Source organism: Larimichthys crocea, chromosome XII (genome assembly GCF_000972845.2).
Source record: "Larimichthys crocea isolate SSNF chromosome XII, L_crocea_2.0, whole genome shotgun sequence".
Classification (NCBI taxonomy): Eukaryota; Metazoa; Chordata; class Actinopteri; family Sciaenidae; genus Larimichthys; species Larimichthys crocea.
This window is the reverse complement of record NC_040022.1, coordinates 17,286,406-17,308,826: the sequence shown is the minus strand read 5'-3', so window position 1 is coordinate 17,308,826 and position 22,421 is coordinate 17,286,406. Positions and strand designations below refer to the sequence as shown.

Sequence of the window (22,421 nt, the reverse complement as noted above, 5' to 3'; positions counted from 1 at the left end):
TGAGCAAAGATCATGCTCACCCATGATGATGGATGTTTAACGCTGTGGGCAGTATGTTACGGTTATGTCATGGAAGTCATCGTTGTAACAGCCAGTCAAGGCTGTTTTTTATAGGATCAGGTGCTCTCAGTGGTACAAGCTCTTTCCAGATGTTTCCCATATTCTCACATGCAAATAATTTCCAGACACCATCAGATCATCACTGCTACTTGAGTGTGATACCTCACTGCATCGTCCATACTCTTCACTAAACACCTTTTATTTTGGAAATCTGTAGTCAGAAACACCTTTTATTCTCTAAAATATAAAAACCTTCACACACATTAGACAAATGTATTACATTATTATTGTCAGTATAACATTACACAGTGCATACTTTGTGTGTGAGTGTGTGTTTATACATGCATGCTTCCAGCTATGCTTGTGTGTTTATGTGTAAGCACCATTACCAGTCATCATTACAACCATCAGTGTTGTCCTCATCGCGATCAGCGACTCCAGTTCATAGGTTGGCGGTGTTTATCTTACGTGACTGTTTACCACACTGATAAAAGGCACATGTGTTGGGTAATGGTGTTTTGAAATTGCGTTGCATAAGCAAATTTTTTTCTCCTCTGTTTTGTTTCCCTCCTCTCGCAGTTCCCGTAACAACAAGAGAAGGAGTTTGGCGGTTGGGACCCCGTCTCCCACGCTCTCACGACCGCTTTCACCTCTCCCACTTGCCACAGGTAACTTGTGTGATGTTGTTTTTTTTTGTTTTTTCCATTTGCGTGCCTGCTCGACTTCACTGTGTGATATCACTCGACAATTAGACTAGAGGCTCGTAACACTTGGAAGTGGGTGACGATGGAATGAGGTGATGAACGGGCTCGTCTGCGGGAGGAGATCACCACATTAGCTTTTTTGTTTAGTATATGTGCCTTCAGGTTTGTTTTTGATGGTGTATGTCACAAGATTAGCACTGGTTTGATCATGGTGGTGTTGGATCATAAAGCTTTATGTCAGTTTTCGTCCCCATGATGATATTTTTCATGTTCAGCTTCCTCGAGGCTACTCATTCTTCGATCCTGCTGCCTGAGCATTCATTCTATGCACCCGTTTGTTTTTTTAAGCGGGTGGGGTGTTGCTTTCCCCTCAGGGCATGACATGAAAACCCCTTAGTGACCCTTTCAAATGTATTCGGTGTGGTGCGATCAACAACGGGGGTCCCTGCTGTCTGCTCAAGCAGAGCTTCTTTGATTAGACGGGGAAGAGGCTTAGTTAACTTGTGTGGGAGTGCTGTAATTAAAAGATTTGATTGTTTCAGGTTAAAGCAAAACCAGTTGCAGACTAATCATTGCAAACAAGAGGAAAGCCAGCGGAAAGAGTCAGTCAACATTTAAACAGCCATAAACATTATTTATTTCAGCTTCTACTCATACTCTGCTGTTTTTTTTTTTTTTGTTGTTGTTTCTTCAGCTGGCAGCAGCCCTTCAGAAAGCCCCAGAAATGTCTCTGCCAGCACCTCGGCCAACTTCCAGTTTGCCCGCAGGTAAGAATTAACTCAAATGCTTTTTTAATATGGATTTGTACCCAACCTATTACTGTGGAAAAAATACTGGAAAATTGGTTAGACAGATAACATTAGAGTGGGTTCATCTTTTTTCCTGCAAACATGTGAACTGCCAAACCACAGACAGATTAAACAAAAAATCTAAGAAATTAAACCTCTAATAAAATATGTTGCCACTCATGATTCATTCAACAGTAGTAACCAGAAACCTGCCGTGAGTGAGAGCCAAGCTACTTCATTAGAGACTTTTTTCCTACCTAGGCCAAAACCAAAACTTAACCAGAGCATCAACATTTTTCATTTTATTTTAAGCTAAATCCAATAAAAACACCCTGAAATAAACCAAGAAACCCGATTTGAGGAGGAAACTGAGCCGCGTAAATAATGAACATGTTCTGGCTTGTTCCCTTTTTGCCCCCGTAGTGGAAATGAGGCAATGGAGAAGCAAGTCCAACCAGCTGAAAGGCCCCAGGGCCACTTGCTGGACATGGGTCTTGGCATTTGTCAAGGCAATTAAGGCGGCGAGTCGGTACACACACTCATTACTTAGGGCTGCTGTGATTATGGGGAAAGATTGCAGAGCTTACCCTCTTATCACGCTCCTTGCAAATGCATACGGAGTCACTTTAGTAGGTGGAACTGGTATCCTCACCCAGCCACAGCAGAAAATAGTGTGTTGGAAACAGCTGGCTGAAGGAGACGCATAAACATATCGCTGTAGGTACTCTACATACATATATATGATATGACAGGTCTCACTGTAGATTCTTCAAACGTACATGCCGCTTATCTCAAAAATCATGTGCTATGAATTAGCATTTAATGTTGCAGTGCAGTGTGGCATATTGCACCATGAGCCCGAGGACGGAGAGGGGGATGTCTCCTTATAGAACTGCCTTTGCACAAGCCTGCATGACTCATCTAAATTTATTGAGACTTTTTAAGCTGCCAGTGTGCAGACAGATGCTGTGAGTGCACTTTCAAGAGCTCCACTGGGTTTATTTGTTATTCACACACAAGCTGTATTACCATGCTGTTTGTGCAATTATTTTGTCATGTAAACACGGAAGAGCCAGAAACGCAATACTTGGCGCGCCAGCATCGAATAAATACATATTTTTTTTTAATGCAAATAAAGGGATCATGAAATGAAAAAGAGGTTTGAGGACTGGCAACACTCTGGCGCACAATATTTTTTCCCTTTTTTAAACCCCAGGCATTGATTCTAACATCGATTTAAAACCTTGTTTGTAATCTTAGCTTCTACCCTTCTAAACCGTGCAGGACCTCAATACAACAACCTAGTGTTGGTAGTAAGGCGTTTACTAATACATAGTGGATGAAATACAAATCGGGTATGAATCAGATGTGAAAACGGTGACGCACACACACACACACACGTCTATTTCACCTGACTAATCCTCAGATCTCAGCCCCACTCACAGCAGAACCATCCAATTTCATTGTGTCATCCCTGATTTGGCTCCATGTCCCCAAGAGGTGGTTTGTGCAAGGAATGTTTGACCATCCTTGTCATCACAGATTGAATCAGTGAGAGAAACTGGGCCACGTCCTCGGACTGCCATATTGAACGGAAAAATAAAAGGAATATAGAGAGACAGAGGTGATGTTACAAGTAGAAATTTCACACTTAAGGTTTTTTTTTTTTTTGTAGTTGAGGCCCGGTTGGGTTTTTTGATGTTGTATGTGTAGGCGCTGTTTATGGGTGTATGTTGTTGGTGTGTGTTTGTGTATAATGAGTCACGAGCTAAGTGTACGTGAGTTGCAGTGCTGCAGTATGATAGTAGCTTGGCATGTGTTCAGAAACAGCAGCAGCAGACTGCCACTGGCTGTGAGCTGTGACAGACAAAACAGTGCTATGACTCTGACAGCCAGACTTGCTCTGTCACTATCATTAAACAGTGTTTTTTTTTTTCCTCTTTCTCACTCTGTGCCTCCGCCTGCCCCTCTACCTCTCCTTCCCCATTTGTGTCTTGCCTTTTTTGCATCCGAGTAGCCAACTGGCCCGCACTGAAAGGTAAGGAAAAACTAGAATTTTCTTTGTATCAACACAGTCTCAAGCATCAGACGATATCTCTTTTTGCATGAGAATATTGTTTTAAAAAAAGTGAGATTTGCAAGTGCAGAAGTTGAAGCTTTGAAGTTTGGAGTGAGTCAACAGGATGTGTAGGTTTCATATCTGCTACCACTGAGCAGTCTGTTTTTTTTCTGCAGAGCGGATGGACGAAGGTGGTCTGTGGCATCGGTTCCCTCGTCTGGCTACTGCACCAACGCACCCAGTTCATCAGTATCTGTAAGCTGAGTCTCTTTTCTGTTTCTCTCAATGTCTTTTATTTCCCTGCAATCATCAGTGCCAGTGAGGTCGGACTCCTTTATTCATCAGACATTCAACCTCTTTCCAAAACCACTGCCACGGGACCATTTAGCTCCTTGTGTTACTATAGTCAGTGTATCAATCAGTTTACGGGACCGCGGTGTCTTGTAAACTTATGGTGCTGACTGACGGAACTGTAAATGCCATCAGATTACACACAGTGTAGAAAATAAATCCACCTATAAACGGCTGTTGATTTACAGCAGACTCAGTTTACAGAGTCACTTCTTTTATAAAAGTGCTCTGCACCTGGGCTATATTTTTTGGACGAGCTATGAAAGCGCTTTACACCTTTTTGACCAACAGCTCACAGAGAAACACTGCGAGCATATTTTCTATCTTGAGTAAAGTGACTTCTTTGCAGTTTGTCATGTAAAAAAGCTACATTCGAATGTGAATCTCCCACCGTTAAAGTCTGCTGGGCACGATGCCCCAGCATGTGCAAATACTTGCTTTTTTACCTGCTCTTGGGCTCGACAGGACCACATGCGAGGATTTTTAGAAAGAAGGATTCAAAGGTTTTTGTCACATACACAAACAGTGTGTGTGCACAGTGAACCGTAGCAGCATCTAGGCTGCGGAAACGGTGTAATTAGCCGTATTTTGGCAAAAATATAAATGCTACAAAATTACTGGGCATACAGCAGGCAGCTTAAATGAAGATTATTCTGCAGGAGAGGTTTGAGGAAATTCTTTGGTTGTTTTGATACTTTTTCCGTCGTGAAATCATGAATCCAAACCGCTAACTTTTTATAACCATTTTCCCAAGACTCCAGGGGGGGGCGTTGACATCTGCAGAGCATTTAAACTCAACATGTCACACAGTTGAAAAATTATTTGTGTTTACTTTCAAGTAAAAACACCAAACACCTTCTCACACCATCACGACACTGTTACTAGACAAGCCTGGTCTGACCATACAGTTGATTTTTACAAAACAGCTGACTGGAGATGGATGCTGTATCCTTTTAATGACTCAGTCCGAACAAGATATGTCCCATGATGATGCATCTCTCCATCATCAGCCTTTTATTACACTTTCCACTGCAAACAGGAAGCAGGAATGAATCCTCAGATGCCTTTCCCAGAATGTTTTCCTGGAGTGGTTTTAGATATGGTGTTTTTAAACTACATAAGATTTAAAATTGAAAGAGACTCTGTTACTATGTGACCATCCCTTTAATAAATAAATGACTTCATACTAGATTTATTTGAGCTGTGCTCTGTGTAGTGCCTTTTGGCTAAGGGGGGAAAGTACAGGAATAATAAGCCTTATCACTAAAATAACACGGGTCTTGTTGAAATGCATGCTTTCTTTTTCCTTGATGACATCACAGTGAAGTAGGGACTGTACGGCGTTTCACATTTCCTCGCTGAGCTGTTCTTTTTCGGGAAAAGTTAAAAGTGGCGAGCATGCTGGACTGGACCAGCTACACCCATCAGATATTTATCGATGCTTTCCGTACTGATTATCTTGAGGTTTTTTGTCCTGAAAGTCATTACTGAGACTGCGTTTGGTTGTAAAAACAATACCCGTCTCCTCTGTCACGGCTGTAATTTTGTATGGCCAACCACATGGCTCGGAGACGGTGAGGTCAGCCCTGCCTGCACAATGCCTCTTTCAGGCTCGCTGTCAGTGAGGTCTTTATGCTGCTCTCGCTTGCTTCTAGCACGTCTCTAGTTTCCTCCTCAGGGTATCTTTCTGTCCCCCGTTCTATCAGTTATTTTCTTCCTTGCGCTTTCACTCTCTATTTGTGTTGGTTTTTTTTCCTGTTTTCCTTTCACTTTGTCTCTACCTTCTCTTTCCTTTTTAAGTCAGACGAGCCGCTCTTCCCTTTGCTCTTCCTCCTGTGAAACACAAGATCCCAGCCAGATGGGAGATCTCATAAATTCCAGGCTGCGTGTCACACATTTTGGCTTGGAAAGAGAAAACGAATGCATGCATGGCCAACGCAACAGCAGTCGCTGCCTGCCTCGGGGCATGCTGCAGCAGGAAAGAAAAAATCCTGCCTTAGGAGAGCAGAACACTAAAGCTTACTGAGTCATTTTTTTTTTATGTCTGTCTGTCTTTGCAACAGCCATTTCTCTAAATGTCCTTGTTCAGTGTTAAATCTAATTTAGTTCAATAGTGGAACATGAAAGCCTTTAAGACTCTGAGTCTTCACAGGATAATGAGTGAATCTAAGAGAGCAGTGGTGTGAATCTCTTATTCGAGGAAGCCTTTTAACACAGGATGTTATTTCATCAAAGCTCAACCTGACATAGATACAAATGTGCAAATGAAAGTAGACAGAGGAAAATAAAATAGAGGAAATAAGTCTGATTTTATAGTTTATATAGTATATTCCAGCACACTGACCTCTGTACACTACTACACCCACTTTTCTTTTTTTCCTCACCCCCCCCTTTCTTTTCTCTTTACCCCCTCTGTACTTTTCTCTCCCAGTCTTCATCTTCCCAGGAGTTACTGCACCAGTTGCCCTTCCAGCCCACGCAAGATGATCTCCACTTCCTGTTCAAACATTTCCGGAGCACAGAGAGTGTGGCGGACGAAGAAGGAGCACACCCAACACCCCCTGTCAGGGTTCGCTCACGCAGTCTCAGGTAGCTTTTAAGATTGGAATCATACAACAGATACACTCTGCAGACATATTTCTTCTTTTTCTTTCTTTGTAACACAATCATTTCCGTAACACTGTACTCTGTCGAGAGATGTGATAATCTCATGAGATTAGTTTGATTTGATTGGGTGGAAGCAAAGAGCCCCACCTCTCCTGACTTCATAGTTCAGGATTCATGTTCAAATGTAGCCTTTAAAGGGAGCAGGGAGAATATCATGAGGCCTGATGTGGTTGAAAGTTTATTCATGAAACAAAATGATTTTATATATTCAGTACTGTAGTAACCAGGGTTAAAATAAGCAGTGTGTTTACGCTGCAAAGATGCCAGATTTAAGTAGGTCAGTATGCTAACAGCATATTACATCTCCTTGTTGTTGATTTTCCCAACAGACATGGAGACGATATGTACAGATAGTCAAATTAAAACCTGAGCCTGAGTCCATCCCTGCTGTGTTAGCTGAACTAACCTTTGTACATCGAACAACTCCTAAATAAAGAGCTAACCTGTCGAAAAATGTGAATGAAAGGGCAGGAAAAAAAAAGTCGTCGTTGAACCCAAAGGTTTCTTCTCTCTCATTAAAATTTGTCCTGTTAGCTCACTTACTTTTTACAGTTTTTTTGGCCCAGCCAGGAGTTTATGTCTAACTATAACTGCAATGTGATGCCTCGCTGCTTTTTGCTCCACCGCGCTCGGAAAATTCTGTGGTACTAATTGAAGACGCTAACTGCGGAGCCTCCAGAAAAACCTCCACAGGCACACAATGTGCCGCAGCAGTGACAGACACCCGAGACCCTGCACATTTTCTATCCTTTGCTTACCCAAACATGGATTAAAATATTTTTTACGAGAGATGAAATGACCTGTTAGTACCCAGTGAGAAAAAACAACAACAACCACCTGTAGTTACAGTACAGTACATCAGCGTGCAGAGCAGTAGACAGAAATGTAAGCAAGCAGTGTCACGTTGTGAGATTTGAATATGGTTGGATAATTATTTTCTGTTGTTCTGAGAAAAAGCCTCTCTCTCTCATCATTTAGCATCGCTGCTGTCATTAAACACTTAAACAAGCCCTCTAAATAGCTCTAGTGGTGAGGAGGTTTCTGGACACTTGGGGCTGTGGAGGGTGTTGGCAACTTCTTGATGCGGTTGGGTGTGCACGCCACAGACGGTTCTAGTTACTTTCTAGATATGCTCATTGTTCTATGTATGCAGAAGTGGTTGTTTTCTAGTCAAGATCAAGGGCGTCTTCATTTATTGATTTAAACATCTTAACAGAATTTAATGGTCCAGTATATAGTTAGATCAATGATGGTAACATTTTAGTTTGGTAATAAAAGTTGACACAGCAAATATACATCCAGCAGAAAAAGCATATTCTTTCTGCTGGTTTGTTAATTTGACCTCAGATCAGCTGTTTACAGAGGAGATTCTACAAACCCTTAAGTAATTTAATCAGAGAGAAAACTGACTTCATTCATGTAACTGACTTATGTAATGCTATTAAAAGCACATCTACATGACTTCACATATTGACTATGACTGACAAGTGTCTGTGTTGCTCTAAAATAGCTCCTGAGGGTGTGTAAAGCATTTCTTATTGCCCTCGAATCGTTCTCAAGGGGTTAAGTGTTGCCATTTCCCTCAAAATAAAACCACTGCTGTGCAACTGCATCTGTTGTGCTTACCCAGAAATAGTAAAGTGCGTGTCACATGTTGATATTATCACGTGTAGTATGTGATGTATAGGGGCAACCCGAGTGTCTATTTTTAACGTTCGATGACAGTACATTGATTTGTAACGTGTTTGGGCGGTTTCAAAGGTGCACCCTTGTAACTGAAGCCCCGTGCACACAACAGATGTAGTAATGGACACTCCAGATGAGAACCTGATCTGGATCACATTAGTGTCATTTTCAAACACGTGGGGTGGCAGTAAACACTTTGAGTCAAACATTTGCAGTTTACTTGTAATAAATTTGTAGCCTTGTTCAGCTTTTATAAGATTTTTTAAGACGATTTTTTTTTTTTTTTTTTACGGCTCCTGTATATCATCAAGTTTAAACATACTTCTGTAACATGAGCCCCTCGCATCTATCCCTCGATCATCTCCTAATCAGTTTGAAAAGTAATTTAGAATATAAAAATTATTTACGTCCTTTGTGCAAAAATATGATATGTTTTTTATTTTTACGTTGCATGTCTGATCTGTTTTTCTCTTTTACCTGATTCTCCTCCAGTCCTGGGCGGACCTGTGGAACATTTGACAATGAAATTGTCATGATGAATCATGTCTACAAAGAACGCTTTCCTAAGGTCAGTTCTTTTTTTGCCTTCTTTGTCTCTCTGATCTGTATTTGCGAAACATCTTCACCGGTGCTAATGTCTCTCTCGTTTATCCGTTATCGATTATGATAAAGTGTGCATGTTTTATTACACTTGGCAACCAGGTCAAGAATGCTCTTGGCAAAGTCAAAATCTCGCCTCACTCACCTGTGGGGGGACCAACTTTAAAGAAATTGATTCTGCTGTCACCGTTTTTTAAAATCAAGTCTCCCATCTTGGTTGTTTCCCAGGCGACAGCCCAGATGGAGGGTCAGCTGCTTGACATCATTGCAGAGTGTTCCCCAGGCACTGCTCTGCCCCTAGCTGATGGTGTACTGGGATTCATTCAACACCAGCTGGTGGAGCTCGCCAGAGACTGTCTGGACAAATCCCAGAAAGGCCTGGTCACCTCCAGGTACTTTGTGGAGCTGCAGGAGAAACTGGAGAAGCTTTTGCACGAGGTGAGTGTTTCTCATCTTTAAGAAAATGTTTTTCCATCTGATTCTTGGAGACAGAGTTTTGTTCCCTTTTTTTTTTTAATAGTTATTATTTCGCCTTTTAACTTTTCAGCCAGTGTTTTGTCCTTTATCATCATCGTCAGTGGATTTCTTATTGTTGGTAGCTTGGATTGCCCTCTGAGACGTTGCTGATAGTGTATGTTGTAGCTTTAGAGGGAACACTGAATTGAAATAGCTTGTTTGATTAGCTCTCAGCACTGTTTCCAGTTCATTGGTCAGTAATGGTGTGGTCATTTTATATTATTACAAAGATCTGTGCAATGGTCAACTGTTTGATTATATAATGATTTATTACATAACCTTTCCAGCAACAATTTTCCTGCAGCAAATACTGCCTGCTGCAAAACAGATTACAGCTTCTGCAAAACAGACTCAGACCCCAAATGACTTCCCCTTTTCACTCAGAAAGTTGGATAATCCAGGTAGTAGTTCAGTCTGTGAAGTCTTGTGTTCAGTCAGCCTTCTGGTAGCTTTATTTATACGACATCACAAAAAGGACAGACATTATTTTGTCTATAATTTCCACTAAAGCCACATTTCTGCAATTATTCTTTCATCTTGCCATGAAAATAATTTCCATCTTAGTAAGAGTTTATTTTAAGCAAATGGTCTGTTGGAATTTGAGTTTAGCTTTAGTTAAACTTTAATAGGTTTTACATGGTAGGACACAGAGCCTGTTACAAACTATCAGCCAACTAACCTGAGCTGTCTGACATCATTTGTTAACCACCTCGCAGACTCTGACCTGGCTGTTTGACTAAGGCAAGGCAATGTTAGACGAAGATACGGAGACAATAAGCGTTAATAAAGCTGCATTCTCAAGTGTTTTCTGTTATTGTTTCATCTGGCGATGCAGCAAACAGAAACGAGTATTGATGCAAGATGTTGAAATACCAGCTCTAAGCTCATTCACAATCACCAACAGATAATGTAAGAAGATGAAATGGATGCTAAAAATAATACGAGCCAGACCAAAGTGCAGGCAGCCCCTGTGGATTAGCTGCGCTGCCTCGTTGCTTGTGCCAATTGGATTAAGTCACAACAATAATCCATCATCCTTTTGTCCTTTCCCGATCAGGCATACGAGCGTTCAGAGAGCGAGGAGGTGACCATCATCACGAAACTGGTCAAGAAGATTCTCATTATCATCTCGAGGCCGGCCAGGCTCCTGGAGTGTCTGGTAAGACTTGCTGGCAGACACAGAGGTGGTGATCATAGTTACAGGAGTGACGCAACATCAGAGTGTTGCTTACCGGCTCAGAGCCTTGAACAAAATATCCATGCCTTCAAATGTCACAGGTGAGTCACACGTTGCGGTGTGACTAACTAATGATAGTTTTTGCAGTAATAATGACACAGTTTGCATGTAGGAATAAGCGACAGCGAGTTTTCAACAACGAGGATGGTGTTTTGAGTTGTAGTCCTTCATAAGCCATTGAATACTGACCGTAGGTGTCTCTCTGGTAATTCAAGTCCTATAATTAGCCCAGATATTCATCCCATTTGTCCTGTAAGTCAAGGAGAAACAAGCTGGATTCACTTTTTCAACCTTTTTTCTTACTGACCATGTTACCACCATTACAATTGTGTTTCCTGTTTTTTCCTGTTGTGTAGTTTGCAGCTTTGCTGTCAGGGGACTGTGTGTTTTTTTTGTTTTTTTACATATAGCCAAGGCCAATGAAACAATATATTTGAAAAGGAATGAAACCACAACACGCCTTTCCTCTCTTTTCTCCAGGAGTTTGATCCAGAGGAGTTTTACCAACGTTTGGAGGTTGCAGAGGGTCAAGCTAAAGTTGGCCAGGGCATCAAGACGGATATTCCCAGATACATAATCAGCCAGCTCGGCCTCACCAGGGATCCATTGGAAGGTGCAGGGCTGAATCTAGTATTTTTTTTTTATGTCTTCTCTGTTCATTGCTGCAGGAATTATTCTTATTCTTCTAACATTGAATTCCTTTGAATGAAAACATGGCTCATCCTTATACCATTCATTGCACTTTACTCAACTTACTACTACCTGCACTGTACTGTCTTAGTACTTGTTTTCCCACCTTTACTGGCTTGCTCGGTAAACACTTGTTTTTTTTCAGTCTATTTGATAAAATGCTCCCTCTACAGAACTACATGTCAGTATTACTTTCTCCAATTCTATTAAACCAAATGGAACACAATTCAGCTTAATTGGAAAACCTATAACCAGTCAGCAGAGACATTATAAACTAATCTCATAAAAAAGCTAACAAATATCCTTTGGAAACAGTGATAGTTGTTATTTTGTCAAGGATCATTAGTCCTTTAGAATCAGTGTAAAAAATTCAATCTCTCCATTTAAGCTGAATAGAGTTTGATCTGTGTGTGTCTCCTGCTGTCACAGAGATGGTCCATCTGGAGCAAACAAGTCCGAGTCACAGAGCATCCAGCAGAGACTCAGATGACACCGGAGAGGCAACACCCACACAGGTAAAAGCCCATATTAAACATAAAGTATTTCAAATGCTGCGGTAAACAGTATGTAGTGTTGTCCTCGGAAGGAAGGCTGTTGTGTCAACAAACATCGCAGAGATGTCCCTGACCTTTGACGATGTGGTGTTTGTAATTGATCCTGGATTTGCCATCAGAATGTGTCTAAGTCATGAAATAATGTTAAAGGTAATGACAGCTAAACCGACGGGGTTGTTTGAATGGATCCAGTTTTTAACGCTGGCAGACAGAAAACCTTTACATGATCACAATAGGCTCATAAAGTGCATGAATTCATGCGTTCAGAAGCAAAACATGAGCTAAATTCCTGTTGTTTTTTTTCCCCCTTCTCTTTTGTTGAATGTGTGTGATTCAGAGCCGAGCAGCCTGCACCCCTCCTCGTAGGAAACCACTGGAGAGCGACTTTGAAACCATCAAGCTCATTAGTAATGGCGCCTATGGGTGAGTAAGACAGAGTTCTTTGTTGGCATTCGACTGACTCACTCTCTTTGTGGACGCCACGGAAAGCCAAATAAAAGCGGAAAAGAAACTCAAATAAGGAAGTGTTGCTGAATATTTCTGTGTCTACGCTTAGAATTTGTCTGGACAATTTAATTTAGAGTCTGAACTGATGTTCAATCATATCACTCATATCCTTGCTTGTCCTTTTAACTTTTCTTCTTTCTCTTCTCCCTTCTCCTGCCATGCAGGGCTGTATTTCTGGTGCGCCACAAGGAGACCCGTCAACGTTTTGCCATGAAGAAGATCAACCGGCAGAACCTGATGCTTAGAAACCAAATCCAGCAGGTGTTTGTGGAGCGAGACATTCTCACCTTTGCCGAAAACCCTTTTGTGGTTTCTATGTTCTGCTCGTTTGAGACGCGGAGGCACCTCTGCATGGTCATGGAGTATGTGGAAGGTAAGTTTGGTTGCATTTCTCCATGCATACATATTAAGGTTTATTTGCCAGGAATATGTCACACATTTCTTGTAGTCTTTAATGCCCACTCACTATAAACACTGAAGACACACTGTCACAGACATTCAGAAAGCGTAAACAAAGCAATGACTGTTTGCACTTTCAGGTGGAGATTGTGCCAACCTCTTGAAGAACATTGGTCCTCTGCCTGTGGACATGGCGCGGATGTATTTTGCAGAGACTGTCCTGGCTTTAGAATACCTCCACAACTACGGCATAGTACACAGAGACCTCAAACCTGACAAGTGAGTCCTCATTTCACTTTTTTCTTTCAGGCAGCACCTAATTATTTCGAAGCTTTCATCATTTTTAAACTTGTCACCATCTTTAAAAGACTGCCAATCTTTTAGAAGTTGGAAGAGAATTTTCTAAAACGTTCGGCCTTTGATATTTTTTTTACCGAGTCTTAAAATGTTTGGGGTTTAGCATTTGATGTGACATGAAACATTTCTGTGTTTCCTTTTTATTTTTTTTGTAGTTTGTTAATCACCTCCATGGGACACATTAAGCTGACAGATTTTGGGCTCTCGAAGATCGGTCTAATGAACATGACTACAAACTTGTATGAAGGACATATTGAAAAGGATACCAGAGAATTCATCGACAAACAGGTTTGTCTCCTGTCATCCTGTTTTCTCTCAGCCTCGCCTGTTATGTTCAACTAACATCAGACTTTGGTCTGTTCGTCACAGGTGTGTGGTACTCCCGAGTACATTGCTCCAGAGGTGATCCTAAGACAGGGCTATGGGAAGCCAGTCGACTGGTGGGCTATGGGCATTATCCTTTATGAGTTCTTAGTGGGCTGTGTGCCTTTCTTTGGAGACACACCGGAGCAGCTCTTTGGTCAGGTGGTCAATGGTAAGAGAGTCATCACGTGCAACTTTACCAATCCTTCATAATATAGTTTTAAGTTAAGTATTTTAGTCCTGGGTTATTGGACGTCACCTCAAATTTTGCACGTCAGTTCCCTGGGCTGTGTAGACACATTTAAATCATTACACTGGGTCACTGGTATGTGCTTCTTGTCCAGATGACATCATCTGGCCAGAAGGGGAGGATGCTCTGCCAGCTGATGCTCAGGACCTCATCACCAGACTGCTGAGACAGAGCCCTCTGGAGCGTCTAGGAACAGGTTGGTGGAAGTGTGAATGCTGATGACTGGGTAGACAGGGCCCTGCTGGTTCCCAGGTTGCAGCGTGACCTTCTGTGAGCTTAAGAAGAGGCACGAACAGATTGTCTTGTCATCTTTAATGGTTCGGTTTTTGTGGGTTACATCATGATTTGGATAATTTCATTAGAGAGAGATACATTCAACGTTATTTTAGCCATTTTTATGGCAGTATTTTGTAGAAATTGTGCAAGAAATACACACTTTTATGTTAAGCTGTGATCTTGGGTGTTCATAAAGCAACATTTGGGAGTGAGGAAGAGTCAGTGTAAACAAAGCTTGATTGGTAAAGTTGTTTTTCATAGACAGACAGAGGTAGATAGAGAGACAGACCAGGCTGTGAAGACACACTTTTGACTTGAGTATGTCAGAGCTCATAAGAGGAAAACCATCTTGTCATTTTTCAAGTTGTTCCCACAACAAAGGGAGATATTACGGTATCAAAGGAGACACTGTTCATAAACTGGCTGGAGGAGTAACTAAGTTAGACATAAGAAGACATGCAAGCTAAGCCTGTTTATTTGATGTGTTTGTGTGTTTTTTCCCTCCAGGTGGAACCACCGAGGTGAAGATGCACTTGTTCTTCACAGGTCTGGACTGGAATGGACTCCTGAGACAGAAAGCTGAATTCATACCTCAACTAGAGACTGAAGAGGACACCAGTTACTTTGACAGTGCGTGGCTAACCAACTAAATTTATATATGGATATTTATTTTTTTATTTTTTCAGTAATGCCTGGTGGTAATTTAAATGAGGATAGAAACAGAGTCATCAGAGCCTCTTTATTATTTAATGTTCTGTCATTGTGTTTCTTACAGCCCGATCAGAGCGCTACTGTCACCTGGACTCGGATGACGATGATGAAACTAACGATGATGAATCCTCTCTGGAGCTCCGACAGTTCTCCTCTGTAGCCCACCGGTTCAGCAAGGTGTTATTTACTGCCCCCCCCTTCACCTATACTATATGCCACGCTATTATAAAATACACTATATCTAATATTAATAAGGCTTTGATGGAGTAAACCATTGCCCTGAACTAAATTAAACATCCATGTAATCCATTTTGTTCTGATCTCTAGGTGTACAGCAGCACAGAGCACCTGTCCACCTCCACACCGTCCAACCAGAGCCTGTCGTCATCCGAGCGAAGCCACAGCGAGGAGAAGGAGGAGCGATGGGAGGGCAGGGGAGTCCTCTCCCCCGGCGATGGATACAAACACTTGGCTAGTGGAGACAGGAGGGCAGATGGACACAGGGGGAGGTGAGAGCATGAAACGTGAGAGAGAGTGATGTCGTTACTATGAGAGGAAGAGAACTGCAGCCGGTCCTCGTTCTCTCCTTGTTTGCCATAAATATACTGAAATACTCTCTCTTTCTCTCTCATTAAACATGAAAATGAGACATTGAAAGTCGTTTTTTTGTAATAATATAATGCATAATAAGTCATTATAAATGGTTAACACTATAAATTCACCCATGGTTTGACACTTCCTATACTGAGTGTGTTTTCTCTGTGTGCTCCAGCAATGTGAAAGCCTCCACCTGACCTGCACGTCACGTACTTCAGAAGAATTTTTTTGTTTGGTTAAATCAAATTCTCTAGAAAAAAAAACAAGAAAATCTGTTATCTGCAGCTGTCACAGGCCTGTAAGAAGCCCATCCAAATGAAATTGGCTGGTTTGACTGCGTGCACTGCGCATTAAAATGTGTTTTGGAAGAGTTGCTGTGAAGAAAGGCCTGAAGGGAGAGAGTGGGAGTTTTTCAGTCAAATACTTTCAAAAGCCAGCTATCTCTAGTTTTTATATCGTTACCTACCCTTGATTTAAATCATGAACGACTGACATGACCTCTACTGGCAAAATTGTTAACTAAAACTAATTTAAACTAACTAAATCTAAGTCTATATTTATGTTATTTTAAGCCATAGTTACTGTTTTCACAGGGAAAACTTGTTTCTTACTCATACATATAAATTTATCTGTTGTACTGAAATCATGCATGTATCATACATTACTGTGTTTTCCCTCGCAGTCTTCGTCCTCGTGCTTCATCCAGCTCTTCCCAGTCAGAGCGCAGTGCCAGCCCGCTCGTGATGAACAGCACCCAGAGCCTCGACATCATGCCTCGCTTTGCCATCTCTGCCGAGGAAGAAGGTAAGGCCGACAAACACAGACCTCTGTACATTCTCCTCCTGTAGTTCTGCAATCATGAAACACCAGCGCTGACACTTGCGTAACTCCTGATTCTAGACGGGATGGTTTCCAACCTGCGTCGCATTCGGCTCCGGAGCAACAGCACGGGCACTAGGCCGTCCTTCCGAAGAGGGGCGTCCCGACGGATCGCCCACCAGCTGGAGACTCCAGAGAAACCCAGATCCCCAGCTGGCAAAGTCCCTAAGTCTGCCTCCGTCTCTGGCCTGTCCCTGATCATCACCCCAGGTAAACATGATGATGATGTGAACATCTTTGGCACTTACTCTAGTTACCATTTAGGCTGGTATAGATTCAGATGCTTGCTCAAATTCCAGCCATAATCATGTTTTTTTAATTTTTTAGATCTTTTAACAGGCACGACTGTCATTTGTCAGATTATTCATGTGTGTACAGTGCCCTCTACAGCTTGATGATGTGTAACCTACTCAATAAACACGCATAAATACTAAAACTGTGGCAAAGATAAGAATACTGCCACTTGTCTTATTATGACGCCTCCTCATTTTAATTCTTTACCTAAAGATTGTACATATAATAACCTACATTTTTGGATCATTAGTAATTTTTTTCAAATACCGTGTGCAGTCTGAAATACAAACTATCCTTGAGCACTCATCTTTTGGCCTTTTTCGAATCATCTTCTCCTCCTAATCCAGATGACTCAGCAGGTCCTCCTACAAGCCCCAAATCATCCTTGTCCCTGTCGTCCAACCCCTCGTCCAGAGACTCGTCCCCCAGCCGGGACCTCTCTGTCAGCGTCAGCTGCCTCAGGCCTCCCGTGGTCATCCACAGCTCTGGGAAGAGGTTCGGCTTTGCGCTGCGAGCTATCAGAGTCTACATGGGCGACAGTGACGTCTACACTGTTCACCACATGGTCTGGGTACGTGTCTGTGCATAAATGCGTTCATGCCTTTTTATCACTGAGTAGGTAAACATTGGTTGTAATAATTGCAGAGGTGAAACTTGGTCAGTTATGGTAACAGCTGATTAGATGGTCCCTTGACCAGTAATTTTGATCGGAGGTTGTGTGTGTTCCTGTCCACAGTGTGTTGAAGAAGGCAGTCCAGCTCACGAGGCAGGATTGAGGGCTGGTGACCTCATCACTCATGTCAACGGGGAGTCGGTCCAGGGACTCGTCCACACTGAGGTCGTGGAGCTCCTGCTCAAGGTACGTAGATCACATTAATATACTTCCTGTTAAGTGATAACATATAATTCGTCCTGAATGCCTTTTTGTAGAGAGGTGTTTATGTTAATGATCTGTTTTCAACAGAGTGGTAACAGAGTGACCCTGCAGACTACTGCACTGGAGAACACTTCTATCAAGGTGGGCCCTGCCAGAAAGGTGAGCTACAAGGCCAAGATGGCACGGCGCAGTAAGAAGAGCAAGAGGAAGGACGGACAGGACAGGTACGTGAAGGGAGAGTGAAGTGATACCTGCAGCAATGATGTTTGATGCGTTGGACTTTTGGCTTTGAGTCTTTGTACTCGAACGTGAAAGCAAACAACCACACACCTGACACCTTTTTTTTCTTCCACAGCCGACGACGTAGCATCTTGAAGAAGCTGTCTAAGCATACGCCTCCTCCACCCATGCAGAGCAGTCGTAGCTTCTCTTCAGGTTTCCACCAGTCATCAAGCGACAGCCTCTCTGGCTCCCCCACGCAGAGTCTCTCTCCTGGGCCTTCCACCCCTTGTCGCTCCCCTGCTCCTGACCACTCCGGAGGTGAGTGACGGTGATTTGCATCCCAGCTGTCGACCTCTTTGTTTTTTATAACTAAACTGTTTATTTTTTTTCCTCTTTCTGACAGATTCAAGTTCTTCTCCTTGCTCCAGCTCCCCTAACTCTCCCGTACCACAGGCCCGTCCAAGCTCCCTACATGTCTTGGGTCGTTACACCAAAGCTGGACGCTGCAAGTCCACCAGCAGTATCCCTCCTTCACCGCTGGCCTGCATCCCACCTCCTCAGCCCCTCTCTCCACAATGCTCTCCATCCTGCCTCCCCAGTCACCCCAAGTCCCTACAGGGTTTCCATGGCAAGACATTGTCCCCTCCCACTATCGCCCGCCACTCTGTGCGACCCCGCAGTGCAGAACCACCACGCTCACCGCTACTCAAGAGAGTCCAGTCGGCAGAGAAGCTGACAGGAGGAGACAAGGGGGCAGGGGGGTACCATGGAGATAGGAAGGCCTACAGCACCCGTCGCCATACCATGGAAGTGCCTCTATCTGAGGGGGAGGGGCTGGAGGACATGGAGGGGGACACCACCACAGGGTTTGTCTGTGTCGGTGAGCATGGCCGTCAGGGGTTGTACATAGGAGGGCAGAGAGGCCACCAGGACACAGCCAGCGGAGTCAGCGAGCACCACCGCACTACCGCCTCACCACAACACCGCAGCGGCAACCACCACTCCAAAGAGGTGGTGGTGATGAGGAAGCTGGCTCTGTCGGAGCGAAGGGACTCCTTCAAGAAACAGGAGGCCGTGCAGGAAGTGAGCTTCGACGATTTGGAGGAGAGAGAAGCGACGCCGAGCCCGACACTTCCCGTCATGCCGAAGGCATTCAAGGCGTCCTGGATCAACTCAGCCCAGACGGAATCGAGCGTGAAGCTGGAAGGAAGAGGATCACAGGGTACAACGACGCAGCAGAAAGCCAAGTCAAGAGACAAAGAAGGGTTTTAGCTTTTCACGATGCCAGGGATAATAGGTCAACAAAGAGTCTCACTTAGGAGGAGAGTGAAAAGTCAAGATAAGTCTTTGACCTGCTACTGTACTTACATTTGAAGGCCTTGCATGTGTGTCCAGAAAACTGTGACCCAAGTCCCAAATCATCACAAGCAACCGCTTGAAGACGGAAGAGCAAATTAACATCGATGTTTCTCAGTAATATATGCATCCTGCAACACTGTTAACAGAATAATGACTGCCAAACTTTGTTTACTTCCGAGTTGCTTGTTTTCTCTCTTGGTTCTCAAAATCACTGTGGCACCTGTAAACTGATGTATTTTGTAAATATTTTTTGTTTTAAATGAAGAAACCTATTTATGACTTTTTATGCTCATCTTGTTTTTGGTGTTTTTTTTTTTTTGTTGCTAAAAATGCCTTGGATGCTTCAGCTGTTCTTAGTTCAGGAATTGCACAAAAAAGCCACGCAACAACTTCTCAGCGCGGCTTTAAAGAAGGTGCAGAAAAGGGCAGGTAACATCGTTGATATTGTACTTTTTTTTTTTTTTTCCTTTCTTTTTTTATACCTCAATGCCTGTCTTGAAGTGGGTGTTGTCTCGTGCTCAGATTGGGTCTTTGAAACAAACTTACAGTGTTTGTCCTGCAACACATATAATGTATTATTAATATTATACAATTGCAGAAAATATTCTGTGCTGCCTCTCACAAGAAATATATCGTACAGATTGTGGTGGTGACCATTTCGACTTATCGATCCCAAACACAGGCCTTGTGTAAACATTTTTTTATTAAAACAAACATTGACATCTGAATATTTGGAGGCCTAGCTTTGGTGCCAAAGCATGGTTTAACCATAGAAACCATTACAAAGAGGTACTGTAGTTGTACATAAGAAGCTTCATGCATGCATGGGCTCTACTTCCACTTGCTGTCTGTCTTTAAAAAAAGGAAAAAAAAGTGCGTCACTCCTCTAGCGGTGGTTTAAATCATAACCTGAACAACATATACAGGCGTGTAGGTAAAAAAAAAACAAAAAAAAACTGTTGTCTCTGTCCTCTTGTTGAATCAAGCCTCCGACCAGCTCCTTACAAACCTAGTCTAGCTGAAGTGTTTGCACAAGTTGTAGTAGCCGTATAACAGTTAGAGCACATTTATATTTCAGGACGATCTCCTTCTCTGTGGGATTCAAAAACTGTACAGTGGATGCAACAAACAAAAACTGGCTCCCTTGGCTGTTTTCTTTTTTTTATTATTATTGTGTGTCATGAATGAATGTTTACATTTTAGTGCAAAAATGTGTGTGGACATGGTTTTGTTAAATTATTCTGAAAAAAAAAAGTGAATGACAGGGAGTTCAACCAGAGGCCCTGAGCGGATGAAGGAATGAGTAGAGGTGATTTCTTTTTGTACATTTTGATATGGAAACAGTCTTGTTGCAGTACTAATAACCAATGCTGTTGATGTATATTGTATAAATAATGGTGGACCTTATAACAGCTGTCGGTGGTGTTTTTTTGTTTTTGTTTTTTTTTAAAGTGACCTTGTAAGGGTAGATGGACTCTGCGTAAAGGGTCTTGATCTCAAGTTGTGATCAGCCGCCTCCTCGAGGATTATGCATGCTTCACAACCCAGTATAATATTCCCACAATCTTAAAACATATTTACACTTTTCTTTTTTTTTAAAGCTCCTTGAAGTTATTAAACTCATGGAAAGGGCCCTGAAATCTTAAATGTGATGTTCTGTCACTGATTTGAGCTTTAAAATTAGAGTTTTGTTGTGAATATACGCAATTTGGTTTTCAGTTATGTATCCTTCAGTTTCTATTTTGTTGTTTTCATACAGGAACTGTTTGATCAGCAACCAAAAAATGCTTCCCGTCTTATTTTCAGATTACTTATTTCAGATTACACAGAAAAATAGTGTCTGTGTTCTTCGTTTCATGAAGGCACTCATTTTTTTTGTGTTTTGCAGACGTCTTAATTTGGGAATTTATAAAGGATGTTTAGCACATACTAAGCCTTGAACAGTGGTTATAGATTGTGGGGGTTCAGTTTTTTAGAAGTTAGGAGTTTGTTTGATGTACTTTGGGGGAAAAAAACTGTGTGTCTGTGTAGGATTTTGTCACTGAATATCTGATGCAATATACATCTTGGTATGTTCTTAGGATGTTTTTACTTTGTTCCTTTACCAAGCAGTCATAGTATCTCTTGACTCTTCAGTTGTATCGTCATGTTAAAATCACTTTAAATTCAACAGTTGAGATCTCAACAGCAGTCGATACAAGCAGTTGGGCATCACACAACAAATGAAGCATCACAACGACTCTTCTCATCTCTGTTCTTGCCAGTGTGTGTGTATATGTGTGTGTATGTGTGAGATTAACTTCACACAGGTGCTCAACTGTCATCCTCCATATTTCCCACACTTGTTTTAGTGTGTTTGTGTGTTAAAGTTGAAACATTCGACCGCTTGTCCCCAAAATGACAAACTGGCCTTTGTGAAATTCCTACAATGTGGGTATCTGATGCAGACCGGTGTGACATTGTCTGTTTTTTTTTTTAATGTCTTAACAGTGCTTGAAATAAATGAATTGCAAAGGGACTACAAAGTCCAAGACTACAGGGTGTGTGTGCGCTCGTCATTTGTCCCTCATACAACAAAACTTACAAGGTTATGGCACCATAAATAATCCTAATCTTTCTTCTGTGTCGTGGTGGTTAAGTATGACGCTCTACACTGATAAATACATTAATACCAATCAAAAAAGTTTTAGAGTTTACAACCATCTGCAGAATTAAACCAATCCTCTCACACTCTGATCTGGAATAAGTCACCTATGCGCTCATTTTCTGTAGACTAGACTACTGTAACTCCTTTTCTGCATAAACCAAAGGTCACTGTCTCATCTAATGTAAAAGTGCCTTGATTGGTCAGAAGACTAGAAAGATCTTCTATAAGTACAATCGTTTTAGAATTGATTTTACTGATCACCTTTAAAGCACACCTGAGTCTGGCTCCAGGTTACTTGCACACATGTTGCCCTCTCATGAGCCAGTACACAGCCTTAGACCCTCAGACGGGGCTCCTTCTTGCTTTTCCAAACTTGACGCTTACATCCAAAGGTGACCACGCTTTTGCCATCAGGACCCTTTCTTTTAAATGACTATCACGATATAGACTTTCTTTTATGTGACGTCATCTTGTTATAAAGAAGTGGTGTGTGATTGTGTACGGCTGTGTGTATCACAGCAAGAAGGTTCCTGGTCCACACCTCAGCTGCATGTTCTCCCTGTGTGTTCGTGGGTTCTCTCCGGGTACTCCAGCTTCCTCCCACAGTCTAAAGACGTACTTAATAGGTTAATTGGTGGCTTTAAATTGCCCAGAGCTGTGAATGTGAGTATGAAGGGTTTTTTTGTCTCCATGTGCCCTGTGATGAACTGAACCCTGATGAGAATAAGTGGTTACAGATAATGGACGGATACAGTACCTTTAAAAACTGAC

At 42.3% G+C, this 22,421-nt stretch overlaps 1 protein-coding gene across 3 annotated transcripts in view; it reads left to right on the top strand.

Moving 5' to 3' along the window:
- Window positions 1-21,541, top strand: part of mast3a (microtubule associated serine/threonine kinase 3a) — a 28,107-nt gene extending 6,566 nt beyond the window's left edge. For 2 of the 3 annotated variants that reach the window (XM_019259084.2, XM_019259083.2), the window contains 26 exons: window positions 640-728; window positions 1,459-1,531; window positions 3,567-3,590; window positions 3,788-3,866; window positions 6,394-6,551; window positions 8,808-8,883; window positions 9,144-9,353; window positions 10,489-10,590; window positions 11,149-11,281; window positions 11,788-11,873; window positions 12,250-12,335; window positions 12,584-12,792; window positions 12,959-13,097; window positions 13,331-13,463; window positions 13,545-13,710; window positions 13,883-13,984; window positions 14,572-14,694; window positions 14,840-14,952; window positions 15,103-15,284; window positions 16,055-16,176; window positions 16,273-16,461; window positions 16,893-17,116; window positions 17,282-17,404; window positions 17,510-17,646; window positions 17,778-17,962; window positions 18,048-21,541. In XM_019259084.2, the coding sequence (XP_019114629.1) occupies window positions 640-728; window positions 1,459-1,531; window positions 3,567-3,590; window positions 3,788-3,866; window positions 6,394-6,551; window positions 8,808-8,883; window positions 9,144-9,353; window positions 10,489-10,590; window positions 11,149-11,281; window positions 11,788-11,873; window positions 12,250-12,335; window positions 12,584-12,792; window positions 12,959-13,097; window positions 13,331-13,463; window positions 13,545-13,710; window positions 13,883-13,984; window positions 14,572-14,694; window positions 14,840-14,952; window positions 15,103-15,284; window positions 16,055-16,176; window positions 16,273-16,461; window positions 16,893-17,116; window positions 17,282-17,404; window positions 17,510-17,646; window positions 17,778-17,962; window positions 18,048-18,916 (4,132 nt within the window). In that variant the 3' untranslated portion in view covers window positions 18,917-21,541. The remainder of the gene's footprint in view (window positions 1-639; window positions 729-1,458; window positions 1,532-3,566; window positions 3,591-3,787; window positions 3,867-6,393; window positions 6,552-8,807; window positions 8,884-9,143; window positions 9,354-10,488; window positions 10,591-11,148; window positions 11,282-11,787; window positions 11,874-12,249; window positions 12,336-12,583; window positions 12,793-12,958; window positions 13,098-13,330; window positions 13,464-13,544; window positions 13,711-13,882; window positions 13,985-14,571; window positions 14,695-14,839; window positions 14,953-15,102; window positions 15,285-16,054; window positions 16,177-16,272; window positions 16,462-16,892; window positions 17,117-17,281; window positions 17,405-17,509; window positions 17,647-17,777; window positions 17,963-18,047) is intronic. The other variant, XM_010733383.3, reaches the window with a different exon arrangement.
- Window positions 21,542-22,421: the final 880 nt, after the last annotated feature.